This window comes from Radiomyces spectabilis, assembly GCF_025331425.1.
Source record: "Radiomyces spectabilis strain NRRL 2753 chromosome Unknown BYT42scaffold_12, whole genome shotgun sequence".
Taxonomy (NCBI): Eukaryota; Fungi; Mucoromycota; class Mucoromycetes; order Mucorales; family Radiomycetaceae; genus Radiomyces; species Radiomyces spectabilis.
In genome coordinates, this window is record NW_026251937.1 from 815,835 (window position 1) to 843,593 (window position 27,759).

The window sequence follows — 27,759 nt, forward strand, 5'->3', positions numbered from 1 at the left end:
ATACACTTCATCTAGCTGTCTGTTTCAATCAAGGTGAACAACAGCGTGTATTTTCAATGCGTGGCTTGCTTGCGTTTTGTTGATATTTATTGACAGTCAAATCAAAAAGAACAATGCCAACAACGGTGATTTGTCAAAACTGTCATATGATAAGCATGAGAGCACCCTCATCTGGCATTTTTGCTTTTCCCTTTTCCTTCCTTTTTATTGCAGTTTTTAGGAGTACCAATCGAGAAATAACAAGACAAAACTGGCGCCGATCAGAAATGCTAATAGAAATTTGCGAGTACCGCGGTTTCGTTCCCGCGTCTTGATCAGTTGCACATTGCCTTCTTCGACACGACCGGTCGACATCACCGCATCGGCATACAACTTATCGGTTTGGATGGTTTGTATTGCCAGATGATTTGTTAATTGGGTCTGCAACGTCGAGATTTCAAGTAGCGCCTTTTCCGCGGTTCGCACCTGATTGAGCGTGTTATTGAGTTCTTCAAGCATGGTGGCATTCTCTTTTTCAAGCACTTGTAATTGTTCTTGTGAAAGTTGGGCTTCAAATGTGTCTAATTCCTGCAAACTTTGATCTGTTGATAAAGCGGTGGTGGTGGTGGTGGATTTGGTAGGTTTGGCCGATAAATCAAAGAGGACAGGAGGTGGAATATCATTGGCGGCCGCCGTTCGATGCAGCTGATTCTCTGATTTTTCGAGTTGACGCGTCAGTCGTATTTCTTGTTGGTCCTTTTGTAACTTTGAGACGTCCATCAGTCGTTTATTAAGCAACCAAGTGATACTGCTCCGATGCACGGCTAGCGTATCTTCGGTGGCGGCCGAAGATGATATCAAAACTGAACTGAGGAAATGGGCAAGACGATTGGCCGGCAATTGCGCTTCTTTCTGTTGACGTAACTTTTCAGCTTCTTCCAGTTCCTTGACACGGTCCATGCACCGTCTTATGATGAGTTTGGCTTGAAAATCGATTTCATCCCGTTCACGATCCGTCAAGAACTGAATGTCGGTCGGAAATATGGCAAAGAGAGAACCTTCTTCATCCGTCACATGGGGCTTCACAACTCTTTTGGCACGTTTACGTTGAATGTGCCGTGTATCGGTACTTAGGTAAGGACGCCGAATGGAAAGAAGGAATCGACGAAGACTATCGATGTGTTGGTAGATACGGTATGCTTCCTTGGCAAACAAGTCGTAGGAATTTTCATGCACCGGTTTTCGTTTATGACCTACTGGTTTTTCCGGTAATAAGGAAGCTTTCTCATTAACAATGGTCTGGAATTCAGCAGTTAAACTGGGCATGGTCACCAGAAACGCAAGTAACGGACTCGCGGCCGATTTTGCGATGCAGCACATTGATCGGTCCTTCAAAATACCCACTTCCACTCACGTGAGCCCGCCCACACTGTTGGTTTGAGGAGGAAAATTTATAAATCACTGGCAGACTACATTATGTGGTGCAAGTTCTTTTTTTCTCTAATAGTAATACTATCATCTGTATTTATTCTTGTAAAAGAACAATGTGTTGACTAGTTTATTGATCGTGCGGTTAGATGCCAGAAAAGTTCTGGACAATATTCTATGCGTTGAAAATAGTGTGTAACCTCGTCGCACCCAGCAAATTCCTTGGAAATACCGTAGATCCAAAGTTTTACAAGACTTCTTTGACTATTTTTTATTCTATCTCTGATCCGAAATCTGACAATGACTGCAATTGGTGGTTTTTATCGGGTGCAAATAAAAAGCCAATTTATCGATTTACTGTACTTGCATGAGTTTTTAAAATGGTCTCTTTCTTTGGAGGGGGGGTCTACATAGCGTATAGACACGAGAAAATGAATTGTCAGAAAAAAACCGAGGTTTGGAAAATCCAGAATGAAAAAAAGGGGGCAACAATCCCGCTTATATTCTTTTATATACTCTGTGATCACAATACACAATATTTTCTATCTCTACACGTTGGAACAACAAAGTCAATCATGAACTATAAATTTTATGAAGGAACTTGGGAAATATATTTCCAAGCAAGTGCCTATTGACAGCGCATCTTCCGCCAACTTTGATGTTGTTGGTGGTTTACGATTTCTGACTGTGCTATGATCGCATGCAACACGTACAACGTTGCTATTACCACTTATAGTGAACAGGCAAAACATCTTGTTTGTACCATTTTTCTCTCTTCCTTCGTCCGCTCGCCCGACCATACTCCAGCTAACCTACAGTCACTTTTATCTGGTGACTATAAAACCAAGACACAGAACCAAACTCCCGCTACTATCTATCGCTCACGAAGACATTATAAAAACTTGCTATGATCTAACCGATTATAAGCTTCTTTTCATATAAAGTGTAAGTGTTGCCCACTAAAATTGATCTATAACCTCTCGAATAACATCATATATCATAGCTGTTTTTGAGAATAAAATAATTCAAGCTCACTGTCAGGTCTCATTCATGTGCTAAAAATCGCAAATGCACAAAAGCTACGTCACCAAAAAAATGGGAAATTTGTGAAGTTGAAAAACCCAGACAAATGCAAGTGAGGGGACGTCACACTTGCCACATTTGAAAAAGGAAATAGGAAAAAAAAAAACCCAACCTTGTTCAAACCCAAAATTTTTTTTTATTTGCTTGTTTTTGTCATTTCTTTTCACTTGCTTTTTGCTGCGTCCTCTTTGTTGTTATATCCTGGTACTTTTTTAGACATTGCATAAGTATGCCATTATTTCAGTTTCGAAAGACCAAAAAATCGGGTGAGCCTGGCGGTTCAACCGATCTCAAATTACGCAGAACCAAATCCACAGGCAATATCAAAAACCCCATCACGATGCAAGTGACACCGGCGACGGAGCCTCCCTTGACAACAGCCGAGAGTGACAGTGCAAGTGTATCGAGCAGCGGAAGTAACAGTCAAGATGGGTTCCTGCACGTCCCGACCATCTCAACGAGCACCCCGCTCAATAAATCGTGTTCTGAGCCGACCACGCCTCACGATGACAGCCTCATGTCGCGGTTGAACAGCCTTGGCACCAATGACTTGGAACTTTTGTTGTCCCTGGAAACCCAGGCACGCCTGGATGCTTTGGATGAACGTAATCGGATGGCGGCGGCGGCTGCAAGTGAATCTTTAGCGGCCCCACCGCGTCCAACGCGTCTAAAATTCGAACTCCCGGTCACCCCTCCTCGTTCTCGATCGCCCGCGCAGCATCTCGCCTATCCCCGTGCACGTCCATACCGTTCTCTGCCGGAGCAAGGGACTCCGGTGCCAATGGTAAAGAAAGAAAAGCCACGCCCAAGGCCTCGTTCCTCGCGTTGGAGTCGTCTTGTCCGCGGCGATAACCATGGGAACCATGTCACATCACACCAGCAAGAGCTGACCTTGAATGCCAAAGTCAAATTGGTTCGCCGTCCACTGCCGACTTTGGGTCATATTCGTTACATCGGAAATGTGGATTTCGCTCCCGGAAAGGAAATGTTTGGCGTTGAGCTCATCAGCCGTGGTAAGTTGCAATAAGCTCACATATTTGTTTAATTGCATGTCCCCGTGAGTTTATTTTTTTAAAACGTTTCCCATAGTTGGCAATAATGATGGCTCCGTAAATGGTAAGCGTTATTTCAAAACCGACCCTCACCGCGGCATTTTTGTTACCCGGGAGGAACTGGCACTTGTATAACCAAAAAAAAAAAAAAAAGCCAATCAGATAAAATCTCAAGGAGACAGGCACGACAACCACGACTTTTTCGTTAGACTATATACCCCTTTTCTACTCTCGGGAGTGGTTTTGTTATTTTTATTAATTTCATCCCCTCATCTATACTATTTAATCATCATTCAAACATATGGACAGTAACATTGCCTTCATACATCGGTGACGAATCAAGTATTTCGGCTTTTTCAATGTCGAATGGGCGGCAAACAGTATTGACGTTCGCTCAGAAAGGCAAAAAGACATCATTCTTTGTTTTTTCCTTTTTTTTGAGCATATATGATATCAAATGCGTATGCACCAATGCAATTTATTGAACTAGAAAAGTACGAAGAAAAAAACCCGAACCAAACCAAATCCCAACAAAAATAAAGAAAACCAACAAAATCAAATGCATTGAAAGAAAAAAGGCATCACTGAGAAGCATAATTTAAGCAATCATCCATCCATCTTTCTCGTCTTTCCATTTTCTTCTGTGGTCATCCAAGTCAATAGGGAGTTGAGAGGACCGAGAGGAAGCGGATGAGGTGGGTGCAATAGATACGGTGGGTAAGAGTTGTTCTACAGGCATGCTGTGAACGCCATCCCATTCCAAGTCCTGTCTAAATGGCATTGGATGACCTCGCACCCGACGATGAAGACTCGCCACATTGCTTGCAACACTGGATCGAGCGCCCGAGGATGACGGTAGGGCAATATCCGAGAATCGGACACTGCTGTTACTGCGTCGGTGAAATGACCGTCGAGGTATACTGTCATCCTTCCAGTCACCATCGCGTTCCAAATCTATCACGCGTGACATTGATTTTGAATTCCAACTACCATGATCGGTGTAGGTATCTTGCATGCTGACAGGCAAGGTGAGTTGCGGATCATCGGAATCCAAGCTGGGATTATCATGCATAAAATCCGACGGATGTAACGCCGTACTCTGCAAGGTAGATGAGGGAACATGGTTTGCATCGCGAGGAGCTGTGTCCACTTGAATGCCTTGAAAATCGCTGTAACCCCAATGCGAATGATCAGGGAAAAGCGTCTCTTGGTGCGTGTGAGAAGTAGACGAGGTAGGTAAGTGAAGATGTTGTGTGGACGACGGAATGGAGGAAGGATGACCAGCATACGCAAAGTTACCGTATAAATTGTCTTTGCGATGACTGTGGATGGATAAATGATGTTCATTGACCGGTGCCGCATGATTTCTCAAAAACGGTCTCTCGCGAGGAGACCAAGACATATGCATGGTGCCTACGGTGTTGGCCCTTGGACGACCAGCCCCATGGGGCGCTGACCCGGAGGAAGGGAGGATCGGCGATAAATTGACAGATTTCATCGTTGCCGACGAAAATCGATCTTCGGTGTCATGCTCCCGGATGGGTTCGGGAGGGTCAAGAACGCGTGGAAACGGCAAACCTGTGTAGGATCCAAGCGGCTGATGATGAAGATTAGGATTCGGAGGAGCGTGAGAAGATGATGAGGTCCCCATCGGCCGCGATGCGGACTGTTGGAATTCGGGCAAATTGGGAAAGGTAGGCGACATGAACGGTTGCGAAGCGTAACCTTTCATGGGCGGAGGGGGCTGTTGCGCGGGCGCCGAGTGGTGCACCATGATATTAACGTGATTGGGATCGGAATAAGGGATGGGATTGGTGACGGGTGAAGACAGGTTGGTCATGGTGGGTTCCTGTCGCGGAATGTAAGGTGGTTTGAATGGTGCTATAAATGGCTCTCCGGTAATAAAAGGATGCTGCTTCGCTTGCTGAGGCGACCATCGTTCAAAATGATTCAAATTGAGTAAACCTTGCAAAAAGTCGATAAAGGCTAATCGCGTTTGCTTTTCTGTAATAAATAAAACATTGGACATAGGGTGGGGGATGTTAAGTCCGGCTTGTCAGTATATAAAATTATCGAGATAATAAAAGAAAAATCACCTTTTTCAACCTCTTTGGACGTTAAAGATTCTTTACGAATCATTGGATAGCTGAGAATGAGTTCTGAAAGAGTCTTTGCTGAAAAGTAGCGCTTGGACGGTTGTTCCGTTTTCCCTTGTTCTCTTGAATATTGTGACAAGGACCGTAGACGATACTGCTTTTTTCCATGGTCATCTGAATATCGTTCAAAATATTTGTGTGCGTTTTTCCCCATCTCAACCATATACGTCGGAGGCACACTAGACGATGGTTTTAGCGAAATGATACATAAATAGTAGCAAATAAAGCAACGTACCCAAGCATTTCGACAATACGCGATATTTGGTTGTACTCTGAACTACCGGGAAACAACGGTAAGCCTAGGAAAAGTTCGGTGGCAATGCATCCAAGTGACCACATATCGATAGCGCTGGTATAAGGCAATCCGAGAAGCACTTCAGGGGAGCGGTAAAATCGTGACTGAATGTAGGTATAGGTGGTTCGCATCTCTTCGCATGCTGAACCAAAATCAATGACTTTGATCGTAGGTGTTTCTAGACTAAAAATACACAAAATGATTAAACGAAACGACGATGGGCTATTTTTGGACGAAGTTGTTGTGACCCTTCTGATGGCTTACTTTTTCAACAAGATATTCTCGGGCTTTAGATCACAATGAATTATACGAGCCTCGTTTAGTACCGTCAACGCGTCGAGGATTTGCGCCGTAAAAACGCGTACGAGGTTCGTTGATAATCCTCGAAACTGATTCTGTTTGATGAGTTCGTAAAGATTGACAGACATGAGTTCGAAGACAAGGCACAGATGATTGCGAAAAATGAAGGTGTCCCTCAGACGTAGGATGTGATGTCGATCTTCCACATCATAACATTGATTCAGCTGAGAAAAAAAAAAGATCGAGCCAGATGAGAACCTTATTTCCCCTGCACAGCAATGGATCACACAATTCACAGAGCTTACCGTCTTCAAAATGGCCACTTCCATCATACTTTGTTGGAAATAGGCTGGTTTATTCTTGACCACTTTGACAGCCAACATTTCCTGCGTTTTCATGTTCCGGCACTTAACCACTTGACCGAACGTCCCCGCTCCCAGCACATCTAGAATGATATATCTGTAGAAAAATTAGAATGGAGCATCGTTTTACGCAAGCCAGCACGCATCCGCAAAATGAGTAGAAAAATACATACTTGTGACCTTCTGCATTCCCCAGGATATCATTGACGTATAAGATGTAGTCAAAATCTTCGTTATCGTAACCATCATTGCCACATGATTTACTAGGCTTGGTCAACACTCGACGAGGATTGCGGGTGGAGCTGTACTGAAAGCCGACATTACACGCTCGATACGTGGTATTCAGACGTTGCGTTAATGAAATCAAAGGCTACAAAGAAAAATGAGATTAATAAAAACACAATAGGCATGGTGATTCAGAGGGATCACATGTTGCAAGATGATAACACAGAAAATCATAAACAAAAACGAAGAAAACCAAGGTTGACATACATTGATACGAGGTAAATATCGATTGTAGAGTGGTGGTTGAAGACTGTTGTGACGCACTTTCCGAAAAGCTCCCGAGTATTCTGATGGAGAAGGGTGGGCTGGAGATACATCATATGCCGGTTCTTCTGGTATAGCGACGGAGGTGGACCGCATAGGTGAATTGGAGCAAGGTAAGAGGTGCGGAGACGTATTTTTGAGCGAGGTGGGCGTCATTTGGTAGCGAGGAGAGTGAGGAGAGTTGGCGAGTGAGGTGGAAGTGGTTGCAGAAAAAGACGGTTTAGGATTAGGCAAGTGGTGAGTGTTGATAGTAGGTAGTGTAACGGAAGCATGACGAGACAACGAAGTAGTAGCATTACTGTGAGGCTGAGTTTCGGACGTTGTGGGAGATTGTAGGTGAGTTGACTTTGTGCGTTGATGGTATCTCGTGCGGTTAACAAAGCCGTGAAAAGAATGACGATAATCGGGAGGTGGTGGAGGAGGAGGAATGGAGTTGTGCGGAGGACTAAGGTGGGGTTTAGGTGCGTCGTCCTGATCGTGGATGGTAATACCGATATAGTTTGTGTCTTGGGTTAGCATATACGGTTGAGGCGGCGGAAGCGGATGAGACTGTTTGTAATTAGTATCGTCATTGGGCGAATGAAGGGAATCCATTGAAAGAAGGAACGGAAAGAAGACAATAGAGACAAGGTTTCGATTAGTCAAAGACTAGTCAATAAACGAAGAAATGGACGAAGGAAGAAAAAAAAAAAAAGAAGTAGCAGGGCAATACAGAATGGAAATGCTAGTCAAATGGTAGAAACAAAAGTGAGTGAAAGAAAAGTAGTAAGAAAAAAAAATATAAAATATAAAAAAAAGGAAGAATAATATAAAAAAAAATACAAATAAGTATAAAAAAGAATATAACTGCTCTTTCCGTTCTACCACACAAAGGGAGGAGGGCTGAAAGGGAGGTCTTTGAAAAGAGCTGAGCTTGCAAAAACGGGAACATCGTTTGACTCTTTCTGTCAATTCATCCACGCTGCGCCTTGTGACGGGTTTCTGGGGAAACCCCTCCAAAAAATAACGCTTCCACTACTCCGCCGTCAACCCATCCCATACCAAGTTACCTTTTTCATTCTCGATGCCTCCTCGACTGCAAGCAACCCCGATTCCCACTCAACGTCCTCTCCAAAGCGAAATCTTACTGCTGCATAAATTGCTCAGTAATGTAAGTTGGCTGTCCTTCTGGCAAAACCTCAATCCCCCTAGTTTTTTTCCACTCTATAATTTTTTTTAATAATTATGCTGGTCTCAGGATATTTTACAACAATCAACGCGCATTCTAGACCACTTTACTGTGTATGTCATTTGAATACCTTTTTGGAATCGCAGTTTGTCTCATCTTATTTATCTGTTTCTCGCGCCAGTGAACGGATAGATTCAGCATCCGCCCAGCATTTGAAAGATGTCTTGTTACAAAAATGTGCCGATTTCGAACTTGTATGCGATCAAATATACTATATACTGGTAGGTGCATTCGGGTGGATTTACCAATGACGAGCAATGACTCAACAGACGAAAAAAGGAACAATCGAAACGGGTATTACAACTGGATAAAGAACAAAAGTTGATACAGCAGAGAGCTGAACAGCAAAAGCAAGATCAGCAACAGCGGGACGGCGAAGCGACCCAAGAACAGACAGTCGAAGCCTTGGATACCGATTTAACCATGGGTTATGATTTATCCATGGCAGTGGACGGAACACAAATGATGGATACCGACTTGACAGATCAACCTCCGAATCCGTCACAACAGCAACAAGGGGAACCGATGGAGGAAGAGGATTTGGAAGAATTATTACAGCTTCAAAAAGAACGTATGGAGAGATTACGGAATGTGGTAATCTATGGAATGGATGCAGAATCACTCAAATCCAAAGGCGATAGAGGCAATGAGGATCTATTGTTTTAATGATATTCAAATTGTATATAATCATCAATCAAATGAGTTGGCTTCAATGAACATTTTTTATTTAATGGCTGGCGGCACTGTCACGAAATTTGGTGATCACTGTGGAATAAGGCAGGCTGTTAGTACGAGTTTTTCTATATGGCATACTATCATTCTTTGATCCATTACCTCGTTCAATGCCTGCAAGACCCTTCTTTAATTCCTCCATTGGAGGACCGAAACTGAGTCTCACAAAGTGATGACAAGGAGACTCAAAGAGCTCACGACGGTTGGCAGGCTAAGAATGGAAATATGAGCACTCGTATCACTGCATCCTTTTTTTTTCACAACTTACATTGACATCAAAGAATATACCAGGCACCAAAATACTAAAGAACACGAATGTAATGAATCTTTGTATCACAACATACATGCGTGTGTGCAGTGCATCACTTACACTTTTTCCTGCAAACACTCTTCAAAAAAGTTGAGACCAATATTGATGGGTGATGGCAGTCCACTGAGATCCAGCCAAATATAAAAGGTGGCTTGCGGAGGAACGCGCACCTTGAGTCCCATTTCTTCCAGTCGCTGAAGAACGTAGTCGCGCTTGCTACGGAAATGAACTTGGAGATACTTGGCCTCGTTTTTATATACGGCAGGATCAAGCAGAGGAAGAGCGGCTAACTGCAATGGATGGTTCGCACCGCCTTCCAAGAACGAACCAGAACTTTGCATGGAAGAGATCACGCTTTTTGGTCCCACAATCCAACAAACACGCCATCCAGGAAGCTATACTCTCCTTTTATCAGTCTCCTGTCACTCAATCCTAGCTTGAACCTTTTTTTTCGATACTTACTCTAAAGTTCTTTGTCAAGCCATCAATAATGATCACCGGATCATTATCCACGTCTTTTTTAAATACAAAAAAGATAATTTCATGTGAATTCTTTGCCTTTTCTTTCATTGGTTCCACTTGCTTTTTAATACCTTGAACGTATTCAGCAATGCTCACTGTGCGTCCATTTTCCGATTCGTCATGAGAGTAGATGTAGGCCGAGTAGAATTCATCCATCACCAATGTCGTATGACGCTCTCTCGCGACTTCGACCAAGTCTCGCAATTCATCCCCTTCTATCAATTGACCGGTAGGATTGCGGGGATTAGAAGCAACAATCAGGCCAAGGCCGCGACCTGAAATCTCTTTGCGGATAGTGGCCGGATCGATGTGATAACGAGTCTCTTCATCGAGAGTCGTGGGTATAGGGACAAAACGCTTGAAAACAGACAACATTTGTTCATAGGCAGTATACTATTCATTTCATCGTAAGTTCTCACTCACCCATTATATCCCAGAGTGTATTATGCTCCCTACCTCTGGCAAGAAATATCCAACATTAATATCTCCAATGGTAGACGCGACGCGTGTCAATCCTGCACGACCACCAGGAACAATGCAAACCTGTGTAAAAATAAAAAAGATTAAATTATCGAGTGATTACAAATACAGCCTTCAAAAAGAAGACGCACATTTTCGTAAGTGTACTTGCTCGCTTTGTCCTTGCGATAAACGTCATTGTACAGGTCAGCCACCTTAGCACGAAGTTCTTTGATGCCTGCGGTGGGAGCATACTCAAACGCTGACACGGGAATTTCAATATTGGTAGGCTTATCACTGCAACCATCAATATGACCCACTAAACGAAAAGAGAACAAGCTAACCATGCTTAGTTTCATTTTTCCTAGTATGGATGATTTCATTTTGGCGTACCTTCAGGAGCTCCTTGACCAAAATTGGCTGTCCGCAGATAAATGAAACAAATCGAGTCAGTTTAAATCCATCCCAACAAATTAACAGCACAAACGGTTATATTTACCCCAGGAGCTGTCACCATAAGTAAAGCCATTCTGCATCGCTCGATCCATTACATAGATAACGCCCGTAGAACCAGGATGATCGATACCGTAAATCTTGGCCGCTTCTTTGGCCTGGCCTGCTTTGTTCGCATTTCCGGGATAACTTCTCAAGGTTTGATGGGCTCCCGAGTCGGATTCGCTACATCGTTAAGACAGACATAAGAGAACAAATCGTTTCTTAAAACTGCCGTGTCATCCACCGAGCGTTACCTGCGGACTTGTTGGACCACTTTTTGAGCGATATCATAGAAATGATATTTGCCTTTGCCGGTTGTTCCGTTTTTCTGAGCCTCAGTTTGGGTCATGGTGAAAAATGATGAAAGAGTGTTGATAAAGATACAATGTGGAATTTCTTTGTCCCATTTTTATATAATGGCCTCAAGAATTACTGTCCGTGCAACAGATTTAACTGAAAAAGGAAGCCCACTGACGGCATAGCATTCAAATGCCGCATCACGCGTTCTGCAACTTGTCGCCACTTCCGAATACAGTATGCATACAATGAGCGTATTGACGTCTACGTTTTCATACAACATGACGCCCTTGAGATGTGTCCGGTTAGTCTTTAAGTTGAAGAGCAAGTTGCTGGCGACGGCTCCCGCCATTCAATAGCGAATGACGACAAACATGAACGGATCGTCGAGCGGACTTTTGAAACATGATTAACATATTTTTATTCAGGCTTGGAAGCTGCAACGTATTTGTCTGGGCTGAGGCATGGCCATAATAGCGCAATAAATATCCTATTTATTTCACTCTCTATGTGATGAATCATATTGGATACGAATGACATCCATGGAAGCTGCCAAAACCGATGTGAAATTCACACTCCGAGAAAAGGGGCTCGTACTGCCAACTGACATCCAGGACAAGCCAAATCAACAGCAAAGAAGTATTTTTTTTTCTTGCGAAAACCACTGAATAACCAATCATGTATCTTACTAAATTGCCAATCTAAAAAAGTATGAGAAGCTCTCGACTGATGGTCCTTCTAGATTTTTGTTATGTTTGCAGTCTCTATGGCAAGTCTAGATTACGTTTTAGATCCATAGCAGCAAATGATCACACACTAACACATGGATAAATTTTACCCATAAAAGTAACCATAGGTTACGGGGTTCGATGATTATCACCGGTTTGGATAACCATTCAGTAACCCTTTTCAAGATTAAATTGCCATTAAGGTTTTTGCCGAGCGTGTCACGCAATATAACGCCATATGTACACATAGTGACCTGCTTGGCATACTATAAAGCATGAAATACTTTTTCAACAGAAACAATAATCTTGGCTGATCATTTATATCGCTTATAGAGTACTGCGTAAGAGAAAGTAGATGTGGATAATTCGGACAAACGATCAAAAATGGACTTGAAATGAATGAAAAGCAGGAACAGAGTTTTTCCGAAAGGTCTCAAAGCGGTGTATCAATGATCCGTACGATTGATCGGTGTAACGACAGTCGTTGTCAATCAAGCTGAAGCGGCAATAATACGCGCTGGCATCAGGAGCTATGTGCAGATGGCCATGCCCACTCATGTGGCTCGATTCACTCTTCCTGGCTATGGAATAACCGCTGTGGGATTCCCCACAACAGCATCTGGCCAGTTGAGTGGTTCATAACAATCTTTACGCGCGCGTACCTTGCCGATGAATCGGTTGCCCTCAATCACGGCATTGTTTGGGAATAAGGGATCGTATGCGTTTGATCGTTTGTTCTCTTTTCAACCATGAGGAAGCCCTCAACGGTTTTCATGCAGAAGGAGAAACGTGTGGGATACAGTGCCAGTTGTCCCTTGACAGTTTCTTTAACAGCGGCTTTTCCAGATTAGATAAAGGCTGCTTTTTAAAAGATACTTCGTGTTCTCGGATGCATCTGTTGTTGGCGTTATAAGCTGGAAACTCGTTCACAGTGGTGAAAAAAAAAATCGGACATCAAGCATTCAAATTTCTTTATTCGTCTTTTTATCGGCGCCCAGTGCATGAAATTGCCTCCAGAGTTGGACGAATAGCCCTTTTGTCAAGAAATTCAGTGCCCTTAATGGGACAAAGCGCTGTCAGATATTGTCAGTAATCCAGAAAAATGGGAGCGTCATTTATCACTGAACAAGGCAAGTATTTCCATAATAAATGTCTCTATCTCAACAGTGCACGATCCTGTGTGCTGATATGGATAGCCACTTCGTAACCCTTTTACAAGTCTAAATCGTCATTAAAAAGTTTTTATGCACTGTCGAGCGAGCGAGGAAACCAATGATTCGTGACATGCATGATGAAAGCGTTTGGCATACTATGGCACATAAATACTATTTTACAGGAGACAGCAGGATAGTCCTGGCCACTCACTGTGTCGGTGGCAGAGCGATTGGGTGCTCTCTACGAGAGCCACCTGTGACCTTGTTGGTGGAAAGGATCAAAACCGGACTCGAGTGAGAAGTGATATCTTTATGGGACAGGCTTTTTTCGAAATGCCTTGACAGCGGTGGTCATGGTCCGCACGATAGGTGCAACGAGCCGTTCGACCACCGTCGGTGTGAGGAAAGCCGAAGCGGCAATACGCGCTGGCATCAGTAGCTGTTGAAGTTTATCAGTACATCTTTGGTTACTGTGCCCATTCGTGTTTTGGTTCGCTCACCTTGACAATAGCATAGGTTGCTGTGAGATTGACCATGGTAGGATTGTTCAGGTCGAGCGGATCATAACCGTAACGCACGCGTACCTTGTTGATAAACCGATTGCCTTCAGCCACGACATCTTGGGGAACAGGAATCGTATACCCTGATGCTTTGATGCCATAGTAAATGATCGGAAATGGTACAATGGCTGTCAATTCATGCAGGACAAGAAATGTTGTGGTGTACGATGCCGGTTTATCTTTGAAAGCTTCCTTATAACGGCGCCAGCCCTTCAGTTCGGAAGTGGATTTGGACGGTGTTGTGAATGTGCGACGAGGGACAACCGAGCTCCGTCTGCCTACCGTTGCTGCGTTATGTGCGACTCGTAATAAACTGCTTGAAATTGTCGAGTTCATTTTACGTAGTTCTTTTTTCGAGTCCTTGAGGAACGAGGAAGCAATCTGCTTTGCTGTAACAGGTTGAGTTTTTTCACTGTGCCAGAGAAAAATGGTCGGAACTCGAAATTGTATCCCGGGTCCTCGTTGACACGATAGGATCATGACGTTGCAAAGGCGATCGAGTCTCATAATAGTATGTTACCACGATCCATGTACCGTCATTGCATAATACTACATTTTTTGTAAGGAAAGAGCGTCATGGAACAACTTGCGCAATTGTTGTACACACACTGAACGATGATACGATCAGACAGCGAGGACCGAGAATACATTTGCTTGCACCATAAACCAGAAACCGATGGACGAAAAACAAAAGGCAAAACAACTTTGATCGGTCGATTCATTCAACATGTAGGAAGGATACTTTATTCTTTTTACTTGCATGCAGCTCATATTTCTTTTTTCTTTCCATGTTTTTTTTTCTGGCATTGCGCTGTATTTAAGAGCCATCATTTTACTTGAGCAGCAGTGATACTACAACCAACTTCATTTGCACCCTAGCCTATTATTCATTGTCGTGGCTGCGGTTTGCAGACAGACTCCTTGAAGATCAGGGACTACACCTTTGAGTTAAGTTGTTGGAGGTCAGCACGATGGCTTTTGGCCTAATCAATTCTTATATTTCATGTGCTCTATCCACATTTACTTCATATCGCTCGACTGCCGTTATTTTTCTGTTATTATTTGATGAATCTGAACATAGTTACAGTAGGGTCAAGTGTAGCTATCCACTTTGCATGGGATTCGATCCTTCTATTGAGGTCTTTTATAACTTCACTGTGACGTTGACCGTAATCTTCCATATTCGTGGGGGAGCGTTGATTGCCGAGAAAGGTATACCGAAGAAAAACAGATTGCTGATTTAAAAGATCATCCCTTTGCTAACAAAAGGAGGCGGGTTCAAAATCATCCAATCATGTCTCCGCGGAATATGGCACTGCACAACATGCTACCTGGCGCTTTCATTATTGTACCCGAGTAGACATGCACACAAGGAACAAAATTCGCGATTGTGGGCGTAAATTTAATCCAAGTATATTTGCTTTCTTTTTCTCTCTCTGAGTTTTGATTGGATGTGTTCTGGTGGTGAACGTCGTAGTGGACCCTACGATATGACAAACTCACTGGCAGTCGAGTCGAATAAACGATGAGATAGTTGCAAGAACGGATGGCTCCAAGGGGAGACGTATGTTTATTCTAAAGTTGGTTATTCTCTGTTCTTCTTCGTGGTAAAAAAAAAGTTGGAGGATTCAAGGAGACACCGTTGATTGGTGGAATGGAAACCCATTGGATAAGGTTTGGTGTTTGCGTGTGTGCACAAAACACATTCTGCCACAGAGATCGTGCTCTTAATTAAAAGGTCCCCTAAACTACCTTCTTTTCCATGTTACTATTCAACACCCTTTGAACAACCCCCTTTTTCCCCCTTAATGAAAAAAAGGTGTGGCCTCCTTCATTACACTTCAAGTGCTAAGCACACCATAATGAGCGGAGCACACCTTGCAGTAATCAATATTTAGCAATAAAGAAAAAAAAAACACGCACATACATCGACCCACATCGATCCACAGTTTCAAATCCCGTGGAAAACTGGAAAAAAAAAAGGTGGTGGTTATACTCGGTCAAGGAGTGGATCATGTTTATTGTACGAAATGGCCGTAAACGACCATGCATTATTACCGCTGATTTTGAATTCACAAAGTGACACATCAATCACATACCCATAATAATTATACACGCACACACACGGAAAGACGTACACGTCCATCCGTGTACTAGAACAGTGATAACCAGTTTGGGATCCTTTTTTGCATGCAAAAAGAAAAAAATCGAAAACAGGCTACTATTTTTTTGGTTTAAACGGAACAGGTGGGTGAAGAAGACGATGACCGAGTAGGATGACTTAGGTGAATTTTCGCATGGCGTCGCAAATTGCTCACCACCGAGAAATGACGTCCGCAACCTTCAACAGGACATTTGAACGGTTTCTAAAATGAATCAACAAAACCAAAACCCTTTTATGAGACATCACGGGCTTCAGAGAGATCACTGAGTATCGGCGGCTTACCTCGCCAGTATGGCTGTACATGTGTGTTGTCAGCGAGCTTGGACGGGTGAACTTTTTGCTGCACAGCGAGCATTGATATTTTTTGGTTCCCGAGGAGGAAGTGGTAGCCGAATGGAGTTTGGGAAGAAAGGAAGGTAATGGGCCAGTTTCGGATCCAGTGGTCGAAGGAGAAGACGATCGGGACGTTGCCAATGAAGAACGACGTTTGGTGTGGAACGCGGGTTGGTTCACTGACAAATAAGTTGGTGAATGGCTTCGGGCCGAATAATTAGGATGACTATTGCTTGCATATAATACTGGATCTTGATCCAACGAAATTTTGCACATCCATTCATGAGTACAGAGAATATCAAATGAAGACTTTGCAATAAAGAAAAACTTACCGGGTGAATTGGATGAACACATCGCCTGATAAGGATGACTACCTACGGTAGGGTAAGCGAAACGATGATCGTAAGGAGCTGTCAGGGCGTTGGGACTCGATAACCGCATGGCAGAATTGGAAGTATGTAAATGCATGATAGGACTGGAGGACTGGGTTGAGGAAGGGAACGACGAGGCCACTACAGGAGGTTCACAAGCGCTTCGGGAGATCATCAGATTTTGACGGTTATTGCATCGCCACCATTGTTCAAACAGAGGTTGGTCGTTGCAATAAGGAAGTGTCGCTGGATTGGTGGCCGAAGTGAGCGGATTGGTTGTGTAACAAGAAGGCATCGAAGGGAATGGCATGCCATTCACCTGCTGCTGCTGTTTCATGGGGATGGATCGTTGCGGGTGGGGGGTGGGGGTGGTAGTGGTAGTAGTGTTTAGCGACATCACTCCGTTATTCCAGGCAACCGGGTGAGTAGATGCATGCATCATGGCCGAGGTTGTCGTGGTTGCAACGTATTCTTGCGGAATGATTTGCCCACGCTTGATCGGATAATTTGATCCGATGTCGCTGGCGATTCCTCGATTTTTCGAAACCGGTATGGGCTCGGAAAAGTTGACATCCAGGCTCATAGCGGGATACACGGAGAGCATTCAGAAAGGAGTGACACGGAAAGAAAATGGTACAAAGAAAAAAAAAGAGAGTAAGACGAAAAAAAAAAAAAAAAGAGAGGAAGTTTTTTTTTTTTTTTTTTCAGGTGAAAAGGGGATGCGATAAAGTGTGTGCAGGAGGAGGAGTAAAAAGAAATGAAAAAAAAAGATAAGGTGAGATTCAAGTATACAAAAAGAAGCAGTTTCCAGCTAGCCGGATACTAAGAAAAATCAAAGAAAACGAACTCGAGAATGAACGGCACGCCGTTTGGATCGAATATGAAAAAAAAAGGAAATTGAATATCTACAAACAAATGAAACGAAAATAAAAAGAGAAAGAGAATCAACCCTTTCAAATCTTTTTAAATGGTTTTTTTTTGGGTCTCTTTTTTCTGGAAGAGAAAGAGTGAAAAGAGTTCAAAGAAAAAGAAGGAAAAAAAAGATTAGCTTTTTGGTTTTGCAAGATAAGAGAAGCTTTTTAAATCTATCAACAAGGTTTGCATGGAACTTGGCTTTATTTTCTAGACTTTTTTTTCCTCTTAAAAAAAAAGTAAAAAAGCTAGGGGTCACTTTTCTTTGACTCAACATGAGGAGTCGAGAAATACAAAATGTATGAGGTCAACCGTGTTTCTGGGGGGAGATAACGAGAAAAAAATAAAAAGGTAGTTCGGGGAAACAAAGCGAGTGAGAGCACAAAGGGAAGGTGGGTGGAGGAGACAGCTTTTGGGAAGGGACATTGTAGCACGAGACTTATTCAAAGTGGCAGAGCCAAGAGTGGAGCTTGCATGCCAAACAGGTTCAGCAAAAAACTATACAAATGGCCCTGTTATTGAACTATAAATAGGGCTCTTGTCCAACCCGAGTTCAGAGTCGATGTTTTTCCTGATCAGGGAATCGACGCGATGATGAAACGCACTGGCACACCTTTTTTTATTCATCCAACGCCACCAATTTCCATTTTCGACGCTTATTCCAGCCACTGAAACACCCGTATTCCCACACTTCAGTGATCTTTTTTACATCTCATCATTCATCGTCCGTGAGTAGGGCGATCATTCACCCACTGTGAAACAACTATGTACGAAAGACAACAACATCCGCCTTAGCAAGAGATGACAAAGGCATTGGTGGATATTCCATGTGTCGAATAGAACTTGAATACACTAATAATAATAAAAAATATAAATGGGTAATGGTCCAGGTGCTTTACCGTACATGAAGGAAAAAGATCAAACCGTAATCTATTCTTCATTTTCTATTCATCAGTGACTCACAAAAGTAAGCACAGAAGAAAAAATAAGCTGAAGGGATGTTTAAGGAGAGATTGCTTTTAATTCATAAATCTTTCCGTCACTGGCGGCCACAGCCAAATTTATGTTTGGTTTGGCCAAAAACAAGGTAATGAACCGAGGAACAGGCACGTCTTTTAGTACAAGGGCAAGGGATGACGTAGATGCGGGCTTCTCACTGATACATTTTTCACCCCCTGCTTCTATGCTGTTTTATCTGTTCATTATCCTGTGCAGCAAAGTTTTTTTCGATATATTGGGTGATGTTGTAATCTTACTCATAACAAACCGTATTAGCATTCCGTGGCCGCCACTTTGTTGGTGAACACTGCAGAAATTGGGTGCAAACAATTTGATAATTGTTGTATTTCTCTATGTTTTTGCAATGAGAATTAGGATCACCAATGCCTTTCACTCTGTGACAGTGAAGGAGGCTAGTCGGATGCCTCTCCACATACGAGTTATTTCTCCATGCTAAGTCATGTCGTCACTCATTTAAAACGGTTTGAATTTGCCTATGATTTTGGATCAAGCAATTGCCTGTAGTGCCATAGCCTTTCTCCGAAGCATCATGGACTCCCATGAGCGGGTTTCCGCGGATGGTTACTGTTTGTGAAAATACCACAACAATTTGTCCATCCTTAATTGGCCCATACAATATGATAGGATAACATATGATTTCCTTATGTGATTATAATCAAAACGAAAACAAAAACATGTACGATCAATTCCACGGATCCTTTTCTTTGGCTTGTTTTCCTTTTTAAAATGGCGGGCCATTTTAAGATGTATTAGAAGTATCAAATAATTTTGTGATCAAAAACTGTATAATGAACTTCGAATTCAATATCATCAACAGTGCGTGTGGTCGTTGTATCATAAGATGACAATATACAGTCCATGTTTTAGTGACACTGTATTATCTGACCTCTGTACAGGCAGAGGATTTCAGTTGCAATAAAAACGAGTCAACAATCAAGGGGAAATGACGGAACGAAAGAGAACTCAACGAAAAGGAGATGAATGCAGTGCTCTAAGTGACGAACAGTCGGCGACCTTGCAAGCGAGCAACAGTCGACAAAAACGCCTCATAGCTGACCGACTGGATTTCGTCGTGCTGGCAAACATGATACCAAGGACCGTGACAGCCGATACAACGCCACCAATTTCCAATTCTTGAACCTCGATGAAGTCAATGCCCAGCAATGCCACATCAATTTTTCGTTGGTATTTGCGAAGCATCAAATGGTGCCATGGTCAAGCGCAAACTCAAAATTGGAGCCACGAATATGAACGTCCTGTCGACCATATCCGCCCGTATTGGCTCCAAGCTTGATGTCAATATTGACCCAGAGACAAACTGATGCCGTGATCAATCTTTCTTTTCATGGACCTATAACAGAATAGATAAGCTTTTAGATCAAGAATGGTTTGAGTTGCAAATAAAAGCAATTGACACTAAAGCCGGAATGCGCAAATTGACTGCCACCGTCAAACGCCTGGTCAAACCATGGTTTCCCAGTGGTAAGACGGTTATTGCCGACTCGGGTTCGGCTCCCCGGAAATGGTGCAAATGTTGAGTGGACTTGGCCTGTTCTCGATCATGCTAGTAACCAAAGGCAGTTCTGGCCTCGTGGAATGCCAGCGTATGATGTGCTCGAAAGTCTCGGTGAAGATTGTGATAGCTACTTTACGGCAACAAAGATGATGCAGGATGTAAAATGCTCCATTGCGCCTATCGAGATAAGAAAGCCAAAGTATTCGTATCTAGCTGTGGTACTACACGCTTGGCTGGCTCAAGACAGTTCTGGATATTAATGGCTCTGTCAAGACATTTCAAAGGCCTGATGTCTTTGAAGAATATGAGCGTCATAAAAGTTAGCAAAAATCGATGCTTCAACACATCAATGCAAGAAAAATACATTAATCAAGTTTTGCTTTACAGGTTCAGTTGATTTTGCAAACAGCAGGCGTGATTACCTGTCTTCCCACCATGATGTTATACCGACCGAACGTTGGGAGATGCGTTTTCTAGGGTTTATACTGCAGTTGTTGAAGCTAATGCTTTCAGCAGCTATAACGCGTTCGCTGATGGAGAAGGGCGTATATTACATGGCACCTTCAAGGACACACTGGCTTTTACTTTGTTGAAACACTGTGAAGGATTAACCAACACTGTAGCACCAACCAACCCAAAGAGAATCTTGCGAAGTGCTTATCGACATGAGTACATTTCCATGAAGTATGATCAGGGTAATAGCCACAAACGATTAGTATGTCAACCATGCTTTAAGCGTGGTCACCATGGTGTCATAGTGGAGCACAGGTGCAGTTGTGACTGCGACATACCAATGTGTAAACATTGCCATCTGCTGCATTTGCGTGAAGTTGGATTAAACTACATATAAATCAGTAACATCTATTCAAATAACACCGAGAAATACGGTATACTGATGGATTTAAAAGCTTTCAAAAACTCGACCCATTTGGGCCGATCAATTTATGTAAAGAAGCGGCCACCGACAAACTTCATCACTTGTGATATAGTAGACTATAATGCAAGCAAATCATTCACTGATGAGGGTAGCGAAGGGCATGTATACTAAAAATTAAAAGTCTCAGAGTGTTCTGGCATCGATCTATGGTCATGGTTAATTTAAAGACTTCGACCCAGGAGCTTCCACTACCGAAAAAAAAAAGAGTGGCCATCCCAATCCTTTTGGTTTTTTTTTGTTCTCCTCTTTTTTATCTTTCTTTTTTTTTTCGTCCATTCTCTTTCTTATTTTCTTGTTTTCTTTTTTTTCTTTTTATGTCTTCCATTTCTCTGTCCTGTATATCTTTTTTTTTCCTCTTGCGTTCTTTCTTTTATGTTTTCCATTCTCTTTAGTTTTCCTCCTCTGTTTTTTCTTTTTTTGTCTTTATCATAGATTTTTTTTTTTTCATTCATAATAAATTCTTATTAATTGCGTCCTCATTCTAATCTGTTGCCATGTCATCACCACCATTTTAAATCAGAGTTTACTGGTCACTAACGGGTTACCGAGTCGGGCCAGCGGTTGACCCTTGATGTCAACGGGTAGGGTCAGAAAAGGTCAACCCGAACCGTAAAAAAGCTCGGTTCGCTTTTGGGTATCCTTTTGGTTATCCTTTTGGTTATCATTCATCGGTCGGTACACACAGGCGATCGAAGACGTCCATGAGACACAAGATTGTCGATATGTCCATGATCAAATGTGAGAGACTTTGCAGGCTATCCGGAATCTTAACTTCGGCCAGTTGTAGCAGGGTGTAGACTTCTTCTGCAGGCAGCAGCAGAACGTAAAATGTCAGAGTACGGCCCACGATTTGAACCCCCAGGACGCCATCCAAGCACTGTTTATCGAGGGACTCTTTCGATAGGAGGGCCACTCTGAGCAAGTCCATGCACACCAAAAAATGATCGTTATCTCGCGCAGCGGGTTTCGCTTCGCCATATCCACAGTCGGCGCCCCATTTTTCACCGCATGACTTTGTGATACATAGGTCTGGACAATGGTCAATGCAGCTATTATTTTGCTTTGCCTCCATGGTGGTTTCATTAGTCCGTCGGAGGTACACGCCGTTGTCTGGATCGTCAAATAGGCCCATTAAGAGTGGGTCTACAAAGCGCGTACACAGCTCTGTCTCGTTGATGTCCTCCACTATGGGAAACCTCGGTAACTTCATGATCAGCACGCTCAATCCTTTAACAAACTTGAATGCATTGCCTTCCTGGGCGAGTGATTTCATAGATTTTCTGCTTGCGTCCTGCTGAAACTGCCCCGGACCAACTTATCCAAGATTCCAAGTAAATCACCAACCATGTTCAAGGGCGTCGGTGGTGGCTGGATGTCATACATCATTTTGACCGAGCTAATGGCAGTGTTCCAATCTTTGAGATCGAAGAAGTGTTTGATTTTGTCCAGATATTTGTTCGGTGTCAGTAGTAAAATTGACGTCGCGGCCAGTACCACATGCACATGTTCTTCGAGGGAGACTTTCCACTTACACTGTTTGATTGAACTTTGCATTTTGTACAAAGCTTCAGAGATATCAAATTTGCCAGCCATCAAATGCTTGCCTGGTGGATGTCCAAAAGATAAATCGAGGGTGAGCAGTTCATCGTGAGAACGCTTGACAGAAGTGCTACCCTGTGTCGTATAGATAGGGCTCATATGCAACTACATAAGAATTACCTCGGTTTAAGCAGATAAGAGACACTAGAGTAGTTACACACTATTTGTACATTTAAATCCCGATACCACTTATTATCCTTGAATACCAGATACTAAAGAGATCATCTCTTTCGAGAATAAACAACAGTCTCACCGTACTCAACGTCTCTACCCATCTATATCACTGCTTTAATCTTCATCACGTTTTCCTTCTGCATAGACTATGCTCGATTGACCCAACGCACAAAGTTGTCTCGGAGCAAGCTTGGAACCAATACGGGCGGACATGGGCGACAGAACGTGCAACGATCGATGAGACCAGATAAGCTTGATAATCGTACGTTCTTAAGCGCACAAACGGATGCTTAATCCACGAGATTGTTTTGCGATTCCGTGGCGATGATGGACTTTTCTTCAATACATAGTTGGGCTACGACGTCTGCGGGCAGCGAGTGTATATCATCGTCGTGAAAAGGAAGATTACTTGCAATCAGTTTCCGCTGTTTCCGTCTCTAATAATCCGGTAGGGCAAACGTTCTCTCTTAGCGGCAGAGTATGAGAAAATGTAGGGCAACAGGCTCACACTCCAAATCCTGTGGTCAAATGACGTGACCTTCCGGGTTTCCGATCTTGCGGTTATCCTCGTTCTCGTTGGCCAAAACCGAAATTTTCCCTTTTGATGCTGGTTTGCCATATGAGCTTTGAATGTGGCTCACTGTGCCTTGCATTCTGCTGGAGGAGACTTAAGAGATACTAGGACGGCAAGGCTATCTAAGCACGTTACTGTCAGTATCTTTTGTCATTAAAGAAATTATAATCATAAAGATAAAGGTTGAAAGAGCTTACATTCGCCAAGAGCAAGGTTCGCCTCTTCAACTAGAGGGCTCGTAAAGGAACCGGCAAGTTCATCTGAGCAGAACTGTCAGTATTCTAATCAAATAATGACGAAGATAAAGAATTGAAAAGTGCTTACCTTCGCCTACGAGCAAGGTTCGCTTCAAGAACGTGAACGCGACGCCGAAGCATTCGGACAACTTCGGTCGTATCGAATGTTTTCCCACAGATTAAAGAGTCTCTTGGTCCATTTGTATTTGTTGTAAGCCTGGATAGCAATGTTGTCAGAAATTTATGTAAAAGAAAAAAATGCTTGAAAGAGCGATTTCAGAGAGAAAGACAAAGAATATCTCAACCGCAACTCTTTCGTCATTCTTATATATACTGTAGCCAGAAAGCTTTCTCACGCCAAGCACCGAGCACCCACGTAAACAAGTTAGTTTCAGTACTGATCTTGTTACAGTTAGCTCTTATCCTGTTCCTATCCAGCTATGTTTCTGTTCTCTTTTCTTTTCTTTTCTTGTCTTATTTCTGTTCGTAAAAAAAAATCCTAAGACCCTTTCTTGCCCTGTCTGCTTTCTTGTTTCATCCGCCCAAAAATTAGATCGCATCCTATATTCTAGTCCCAACCCATTACACTAAGTTTTCTCTGTTTCTTCCCCTTCGCCATTCCTTTATGTGAATTACACCAAAGAATCTCACATGTTACTCCTAGCTTCGAAGAATTAAGTCAGAAAAATCAGAACATTCCCAAAACGCAGCACTAACTGGCCAAGAAGCTGGAGTTTCACATATTTCAGTGCAATCCCTTCTAAAAGTCATTAGTTGACGAACTGTGAATCAATCATGTCACAAGATTTGACCAGACATCTTATATTCAGATAACCCACCTGCTGACTCAAAAGCTTGATTTTAAACAATGAGCATACACAAGCAAGCATACTTACCTAAGGGTCGTTGGCGACGGGACTCAAATGAGAACCTATTGCAGGATTTATCAATTCCAAAACCTGCAAACACATTGGCGATTGCTGAGAACCGCAATAGACTGATTTTCAACAACTTTAATACAAAATACAATTATAGACTTTGGAACGATATTGCCCCAATAATGTCTCCCTGCATCATCCTAACGGACGTAACACCATTGGTAGTTTTGGTACCGAACCAATTCTTCCTCAAATCCCATCATGCGAAGGAGCAAGGGGCCAAGAACATTGTTCAGCTGTCTAACAACAGTTTTCCTGGTTAATAATTAGTACAACTCCGAGGCTTACTAAAGAAGCAATTCCTGATTGCCGCGTTTATGTTATTCAGACACGTTCGAAGCGACACTTCGATATTTTTGTCCTCTCGGCCAGTTGCCTGCTTGCATATCATTTTCAAATTTCGAGTGATCCCTTCTTCCACTGTAATATCGTTTTCCATGATCTTTTTTGGTACAGTATTGCAACCATGAGGTCGTCCTGATGATATCTTGAGAGTTCACAATGGATCGGGTGCAATTACCCGCCAAAACAGAAGCGCAGCCGGAAGAGCAAAGATAGAAACAAAAATGAGCACTCCTTCACCTTGGATCTCGTCCTCAAATTTCCCAATTGGGACATATCTTACCAATTAAAAGTGCCGATGCAAAAGCTACTTACAATATACAGCTGTGCAACATTGTACGTTTTTATTCCTTGGATACAGTATGAAATCGGTGTAAGTGTGTGAGAGAGAAGTAACCTTTTATGATCGTCGATGAACCAAGAGGTCTTTATAATCACTGTCGGATTTAAGTTTTTCTGTATGACTAGCGCAAGGTGGAGGTCGCCTTGAATATCAAGTTGCACGGTTCGGCTCCACTGATGACGAAGATCCGACAGTGGAAACAAAAGTTTCGGCTCTTATCTTGATAAGTTGATGTGAATTTGCATGTTGTAAGAATTAGGTAGAAGGGATGGATGCTATTTGCTACAGTTACAGTATGAATATTTACAATGACGCAAAGAGAAGGAGAAAAAAATGATATAAACAGTGACAAAGTATTGCGATGAAAAACATCAGCGTACTCGTGCTTTCCAAGGATAACCGGATCGATTCGATCAGGATCATGATGCAGATATGGATCTCAAACTACTCCCATTGGCGCTGGCGTCTCGACTGCGTGTCACTCGTCCTTCCTGTTCGGATCCACCATCATGTATCGGAAAATGGTGCCGGCCGCCAAAACGACGTTGGAATTTGATGAGTTCGCGAGTGAGCATATCCATCATTTCCATGGACGTTTCCTCCGTTTTGTCTTTGGATGATCCGGTATTCCTTTTTTCAAGTGCTTCCTCTGCCATGCCTTTCTCTGCAAATTCCGTGCGCGGAGAAGCCGGAGTGTCTTCATTGAGCGGAATAGTACTTGCACTACTTAATGATGAAGACGGAGACCCGTCGTCGGTCTGCGTGGGAATGATGATAGGCGCAGGCCGGCCCTGAGCTTTGCTTTGAGATGTTGCTTTGTCTGCCACAGCGCCATTGCAACCATCCATATTCGGTTGATGGGGTGATGCTACTTGCATCGCGGTTGACGAAGCTATACTTGCATCGTGGACCGGACTCTGGTGATGAGTGACATCGTTGGCCATTTCTACCTGAATGGTGCTGATATATTCAAGGATTTGTTTGGCTCGTCGATTCATTTCTGAAATGGTCATACGAGCCGATGGCAGTCGAACACGGGCTGTAGGAGACGTCGCGCGCGCTTCAGCTGAAAAGTGTTCAAAGATGGAAGTGCTAATATCGGGTGTGGAAGGCGATTCAGTTTCTGCTGGCTGAGGAGTCGATGTTCGTGAACGAGGTTTGTTGGTTGGTGTTCGACGCGCTCCTGTGGTGGTTCGTCGATTGCTTCCTCGTCCACGTTTTTCTGGCGTTCTGACAGGCTTGCTATTGACAGAGGGGCTCGTCTCATTTTTGCTGTTGCTTCGTGAGGCAGTCGTTCGTTTCTGTCGTGCGGGTTTAGCAGCATCACCCTCTTCTGAACCATTGTCGTCTGTTGTCCTAGAATGAGCAATCTTTGCAATGGCATCAGATGTTGATTTCTCCTACCTTGTTCCTTGACAAGTTCCATATAAGGTTCTTCATGACCGACAGAGGACACTGTGGATGACGATGGTTGGGGTTTATCATCCTCAGCTTCCACGGCGTCTCCTTCAGGTTCGTTATGTTTGGGTCTTTTAACTGTACGTTCCTCATCTTGCATATTTGGAGAATTTTTTGGTGACACTGGTGAGGTCGCGTCCGTCGATTTCTGATACGATTCTGCAAATACAAGCGCATTGCGTGTAGCAAGCACGTCTTCCAGCGACATGGAGGCCTCCCGACTATTCAGCGTCATTCTTTTTTTTGGTGCCTTTTTATCGATGGCCATTAAATGTTTTTGTGAGGCGTTGATGTACTGTCGGCGAGTTCTACAGAATCAACATGGAATTAAGAAAACAAATAAATCAAATAAAGGGCTCTGCTTTCCATGGCTGTAAAAAAAAAAGATAGGAGGAAGGACTTACTTTCCATGACTGAGTTTGATCAAGGTATGATTTTCGGGCTTGCATTCTTCACAATAATATTGTTCAGGGATATCCTTTTCTTCCAAACCCACACATTCGCAATGTTGCCAAACTTCACATTTATCGCATTGCACCATCAAGCCAACATTGTCTAGATGAAGAGTAGATTAATGTTGTTATTACAGTGAATCTACTGGTGAGTCCGCATACTTACGGAATTCTCCACAAACGCAGCGTGTCACTGACCCTCCATCCGAGCTTCCTTCGTCAGAGGTGGACTGTGAGCGGTGCCGTTGACGTTGCTGTCGCTGCCTCCTACGGCCACCACTACTGGACTTGCCTCGTCGTTGAACGGCTGTACAAAAGATAGGGTAAAAACGGTTAACTTGCATGCAATGGGTAATCCACTTTTTAATAAAAAGTTGCACATACTCATACTGATAAAAGTTGCACCGATCGAAGTAACACTTTACAGCGTATGTTGATTTCCACAAATTTGAAAATGTAACGATGAAGTAGTACGATAATTAGGATAAGTGCCGACGGACGGCAAGGATTAGCGTGCAATAAGTAGAAAAAAAGCTCCTTGCGATATTTCGCTTACCAAAATTCTTTTCTTGTCTTTTCACCAGAATCAAAGTCACACCATGCATCGCCATTGGCGGAGACGCAGACAAAACCTGCTGTTTTGGCACCCAATTCGCATTGCTGGACCAAGGCACAATTTGTTGATTGGCCGAACGATTTTT

The 27,759-nt window shown here is 43.1% G+C and overlaps 10 protein-coding genes across 10 annotated transcripts; 2 read left to right on the forward strand and 8 right to left on the reverse strand.

Annotated features, from left to right (window-relative positions):
• Positions 1–73: 73 nt before the first annotated feature.
• On the reverse strand, positions 74–1,421 carry BYT42DRAFT_582943 (uncharacterized protein). The gene has a single exon (XM_051569735.1). It carries the CDS (start codon positions 1,357–1,359, stop codon positions 217–219), a length of 1,143 nt encoding a protein of 380 aa, XP_051420165.1. The 5' UTR covers positions 1,360–1,421; the 3' UTR covers positions 74–216.
• Positions 1,422–2,622: 1,201 nt separating this feature from the next.
• BYT42DRAFT_582945 (uncharacterized protein) lies at positions 2,623–3,695 on the forward strand. Its single transcript, XM_051569736.1, has 2 exons — positions 2,623–3,503; positions 3,580–3,695. Exons 1-2 carry the CDS (start codon positions 2,720–2,722, stop codon positions 3,675–3,677), a joined length of 882 nt encoding a protein of 293 aa, XP_051420166.1. The 5' UTR covers positions 2,623–2,719; the 3' UTR covers positions 3,678–3,695.
• A 445-nt stretch (positions 3,696–4,140) lies between these two features.
• Positions 4,141–7,723, reverse strand: BYT42DRAFT_548827 (uncharacterized protein; the record flags this gene model as incomplete). Its single annotated transcript, XM_051566033.1, has 7 exons — positions 4,141–5,546; positions 5,639–5,760; positions 5,934–6,176; positions 6,258–6,388; positions 6,599–6,752; positions 6,829–7,025; positions 7,148–7,723. The coding sequence occupies 7 exons, from the start codon at positions 7,721–7,723 to the stop codon at positions 4,141–4,143; spliced, it is 2,829 nt and encodes a 942-aa protein (XP_051420167.1).
• Positions 7,724–7,877: 154 nt separating this feature from the next.
• Positions 7,878–9,098, forward strand: BYT42DRAFT_647817 (uncharacterized protein; the record flags this gene model as incomplete). The annotated part of the gene is made up of 4 exons (XM_051572719.1): positions 7,878–8,354; positions 8,442–8,485; positions 8,554–8,653; positions 8,712–9,098. Exons 1-4 carry the CDS (start codon positions 8,268–8,270, stop codon positions 9,096–9,098), a joined length of 618 nt encoding a protein of 205 aa, XP_051420168.1. The 5' UTR covers positions 7,878–8,267.
• On the reverse strand, positions 9,088–11,321 carry BYT42DRAFT_582951 (aminotransferase). The gene is made up of 11 exons (XM_051569737.1): positions 11,205–11,321; positions 10,955–11,133; positions 10,849–10,875; positions 10,608–10,774; positions 10,453–10,539; positions 10,068–10,389; positions 9,937–9,989; positions 9,535–9,869; positions 9,433–9,466; positions 9,267–9,375; positions 9,088–9,197 (listed from the first exon to the last, which is right to left on the reverse strand). The coding sequence occupies exons 1-11, from the start codon at positions 11,297–11,299 to the stop codon at positions 9,160–9,162; spliced, it is 1,446 nt and encodes a 481-aa protein (XP_051420169.1). The 5' UTR covers positions 11,300–11,321; the 3' UTR covers positions 9,088–9,159.
• A 2,118-nt stretch (positions 11,322–13,439) lies between these two features.
• Positions 13,440–14,479, reverse strand: BYT42DRAFT_548830 (uncharacterized protein; the record flags this gene model as incomplete). The annotated part of the gene is made up of 3 exons (XM_051566034.1): positions 13,440–13,568; positions 13,630–14,078; positions 14,446–14,479. 3 exons carry the CDS (start codon positions 14,477–14,479, stop codon positions 13,440–13,442), a joined length of 612 nt encoding a protein of 203 aa, XP_051420170.1.
• A 1,498-nt stretch (positions 14,480–15,977) lies between these two features.
• On the reverse strand, positions 15,978–16,222 carry BYT42DRAFT_470556 (uncharacterized protein; the record flags this gene model as incomplete). Its single annotated transcript, XM_051563562.1, has 2 exons — positions 15,978–16,055; positions 16,136–16,222. Coding segments are annotated over 2 exons (165 nt in total), but the record flags the coding sequence as incomplete, so codon positions are not given.
• Positions 16,223–21,603: 5,381 nt separating this feature from the next.
• BYT42DRAFT_617132 (uncharacterized protein) lies at positions 21,604–22,640 on the reverse strand (the record flags this gene model as incomplete). Its single annotated transcript, XM_051572147.1, has 2 exons — positions 21,604–22,197; positions 22,287–22,640. The coding sequence occupies 2 exons, from the start codon at positions 22,638–22,640 to the stop codon at positions 21,604–21,606; spliced, it is 948 nt and encodes a 315-aa protein (XP_051420172.1).
• A 1,952-nt stretch (positions 22,641–24,592) lies between these two features.
• On the reverse strand, positions 24,593–25,000 carry BYT42DRAFT_582969 (uncharacterized protein). Its single transcript, XM_051569738.1, has one exon. It carries the CDS (start codon positions 24,900–24,902, stop codon positions 24,723–24,725), a length of 180 nt encoding a protein of 59 aa, XP_051420173.1. The 5' UTR covers positions 24,903–25,000; the 3' UTR covers positions 24,593–24,722.
• A 131-nt stretch (positions 25,001–25,131) lies between these two features.
• BYT42DRAFT_95181 (uncharacterized protein) lies at positions 25,132–27,528 on the reverse strand. Its single transcript, XM_051572906.1, has 5 exons — positions 27,443–27,528; positions 27,225–27,365; positions 27,011–27,161; positions 26,553–26,914; positions 25,132–26,496 (listed from the first exon to the last, which is right to left on the reverse strand). The coding sequence occupies exons 1-5, from the start codon at positions 27,444–27,446 to the stop codon at positions 25,568–25,570; spliced, it is 1,587 nt and encodes a 528-aa protein (XP_051420174.1). The 5' UTR covers positions 27,447–27,528; the 3' UTR covers positions 25,132–25,567.
• Between the last annotated feature and the right edge of the window lie 231 nt (positions 27,529–27,759).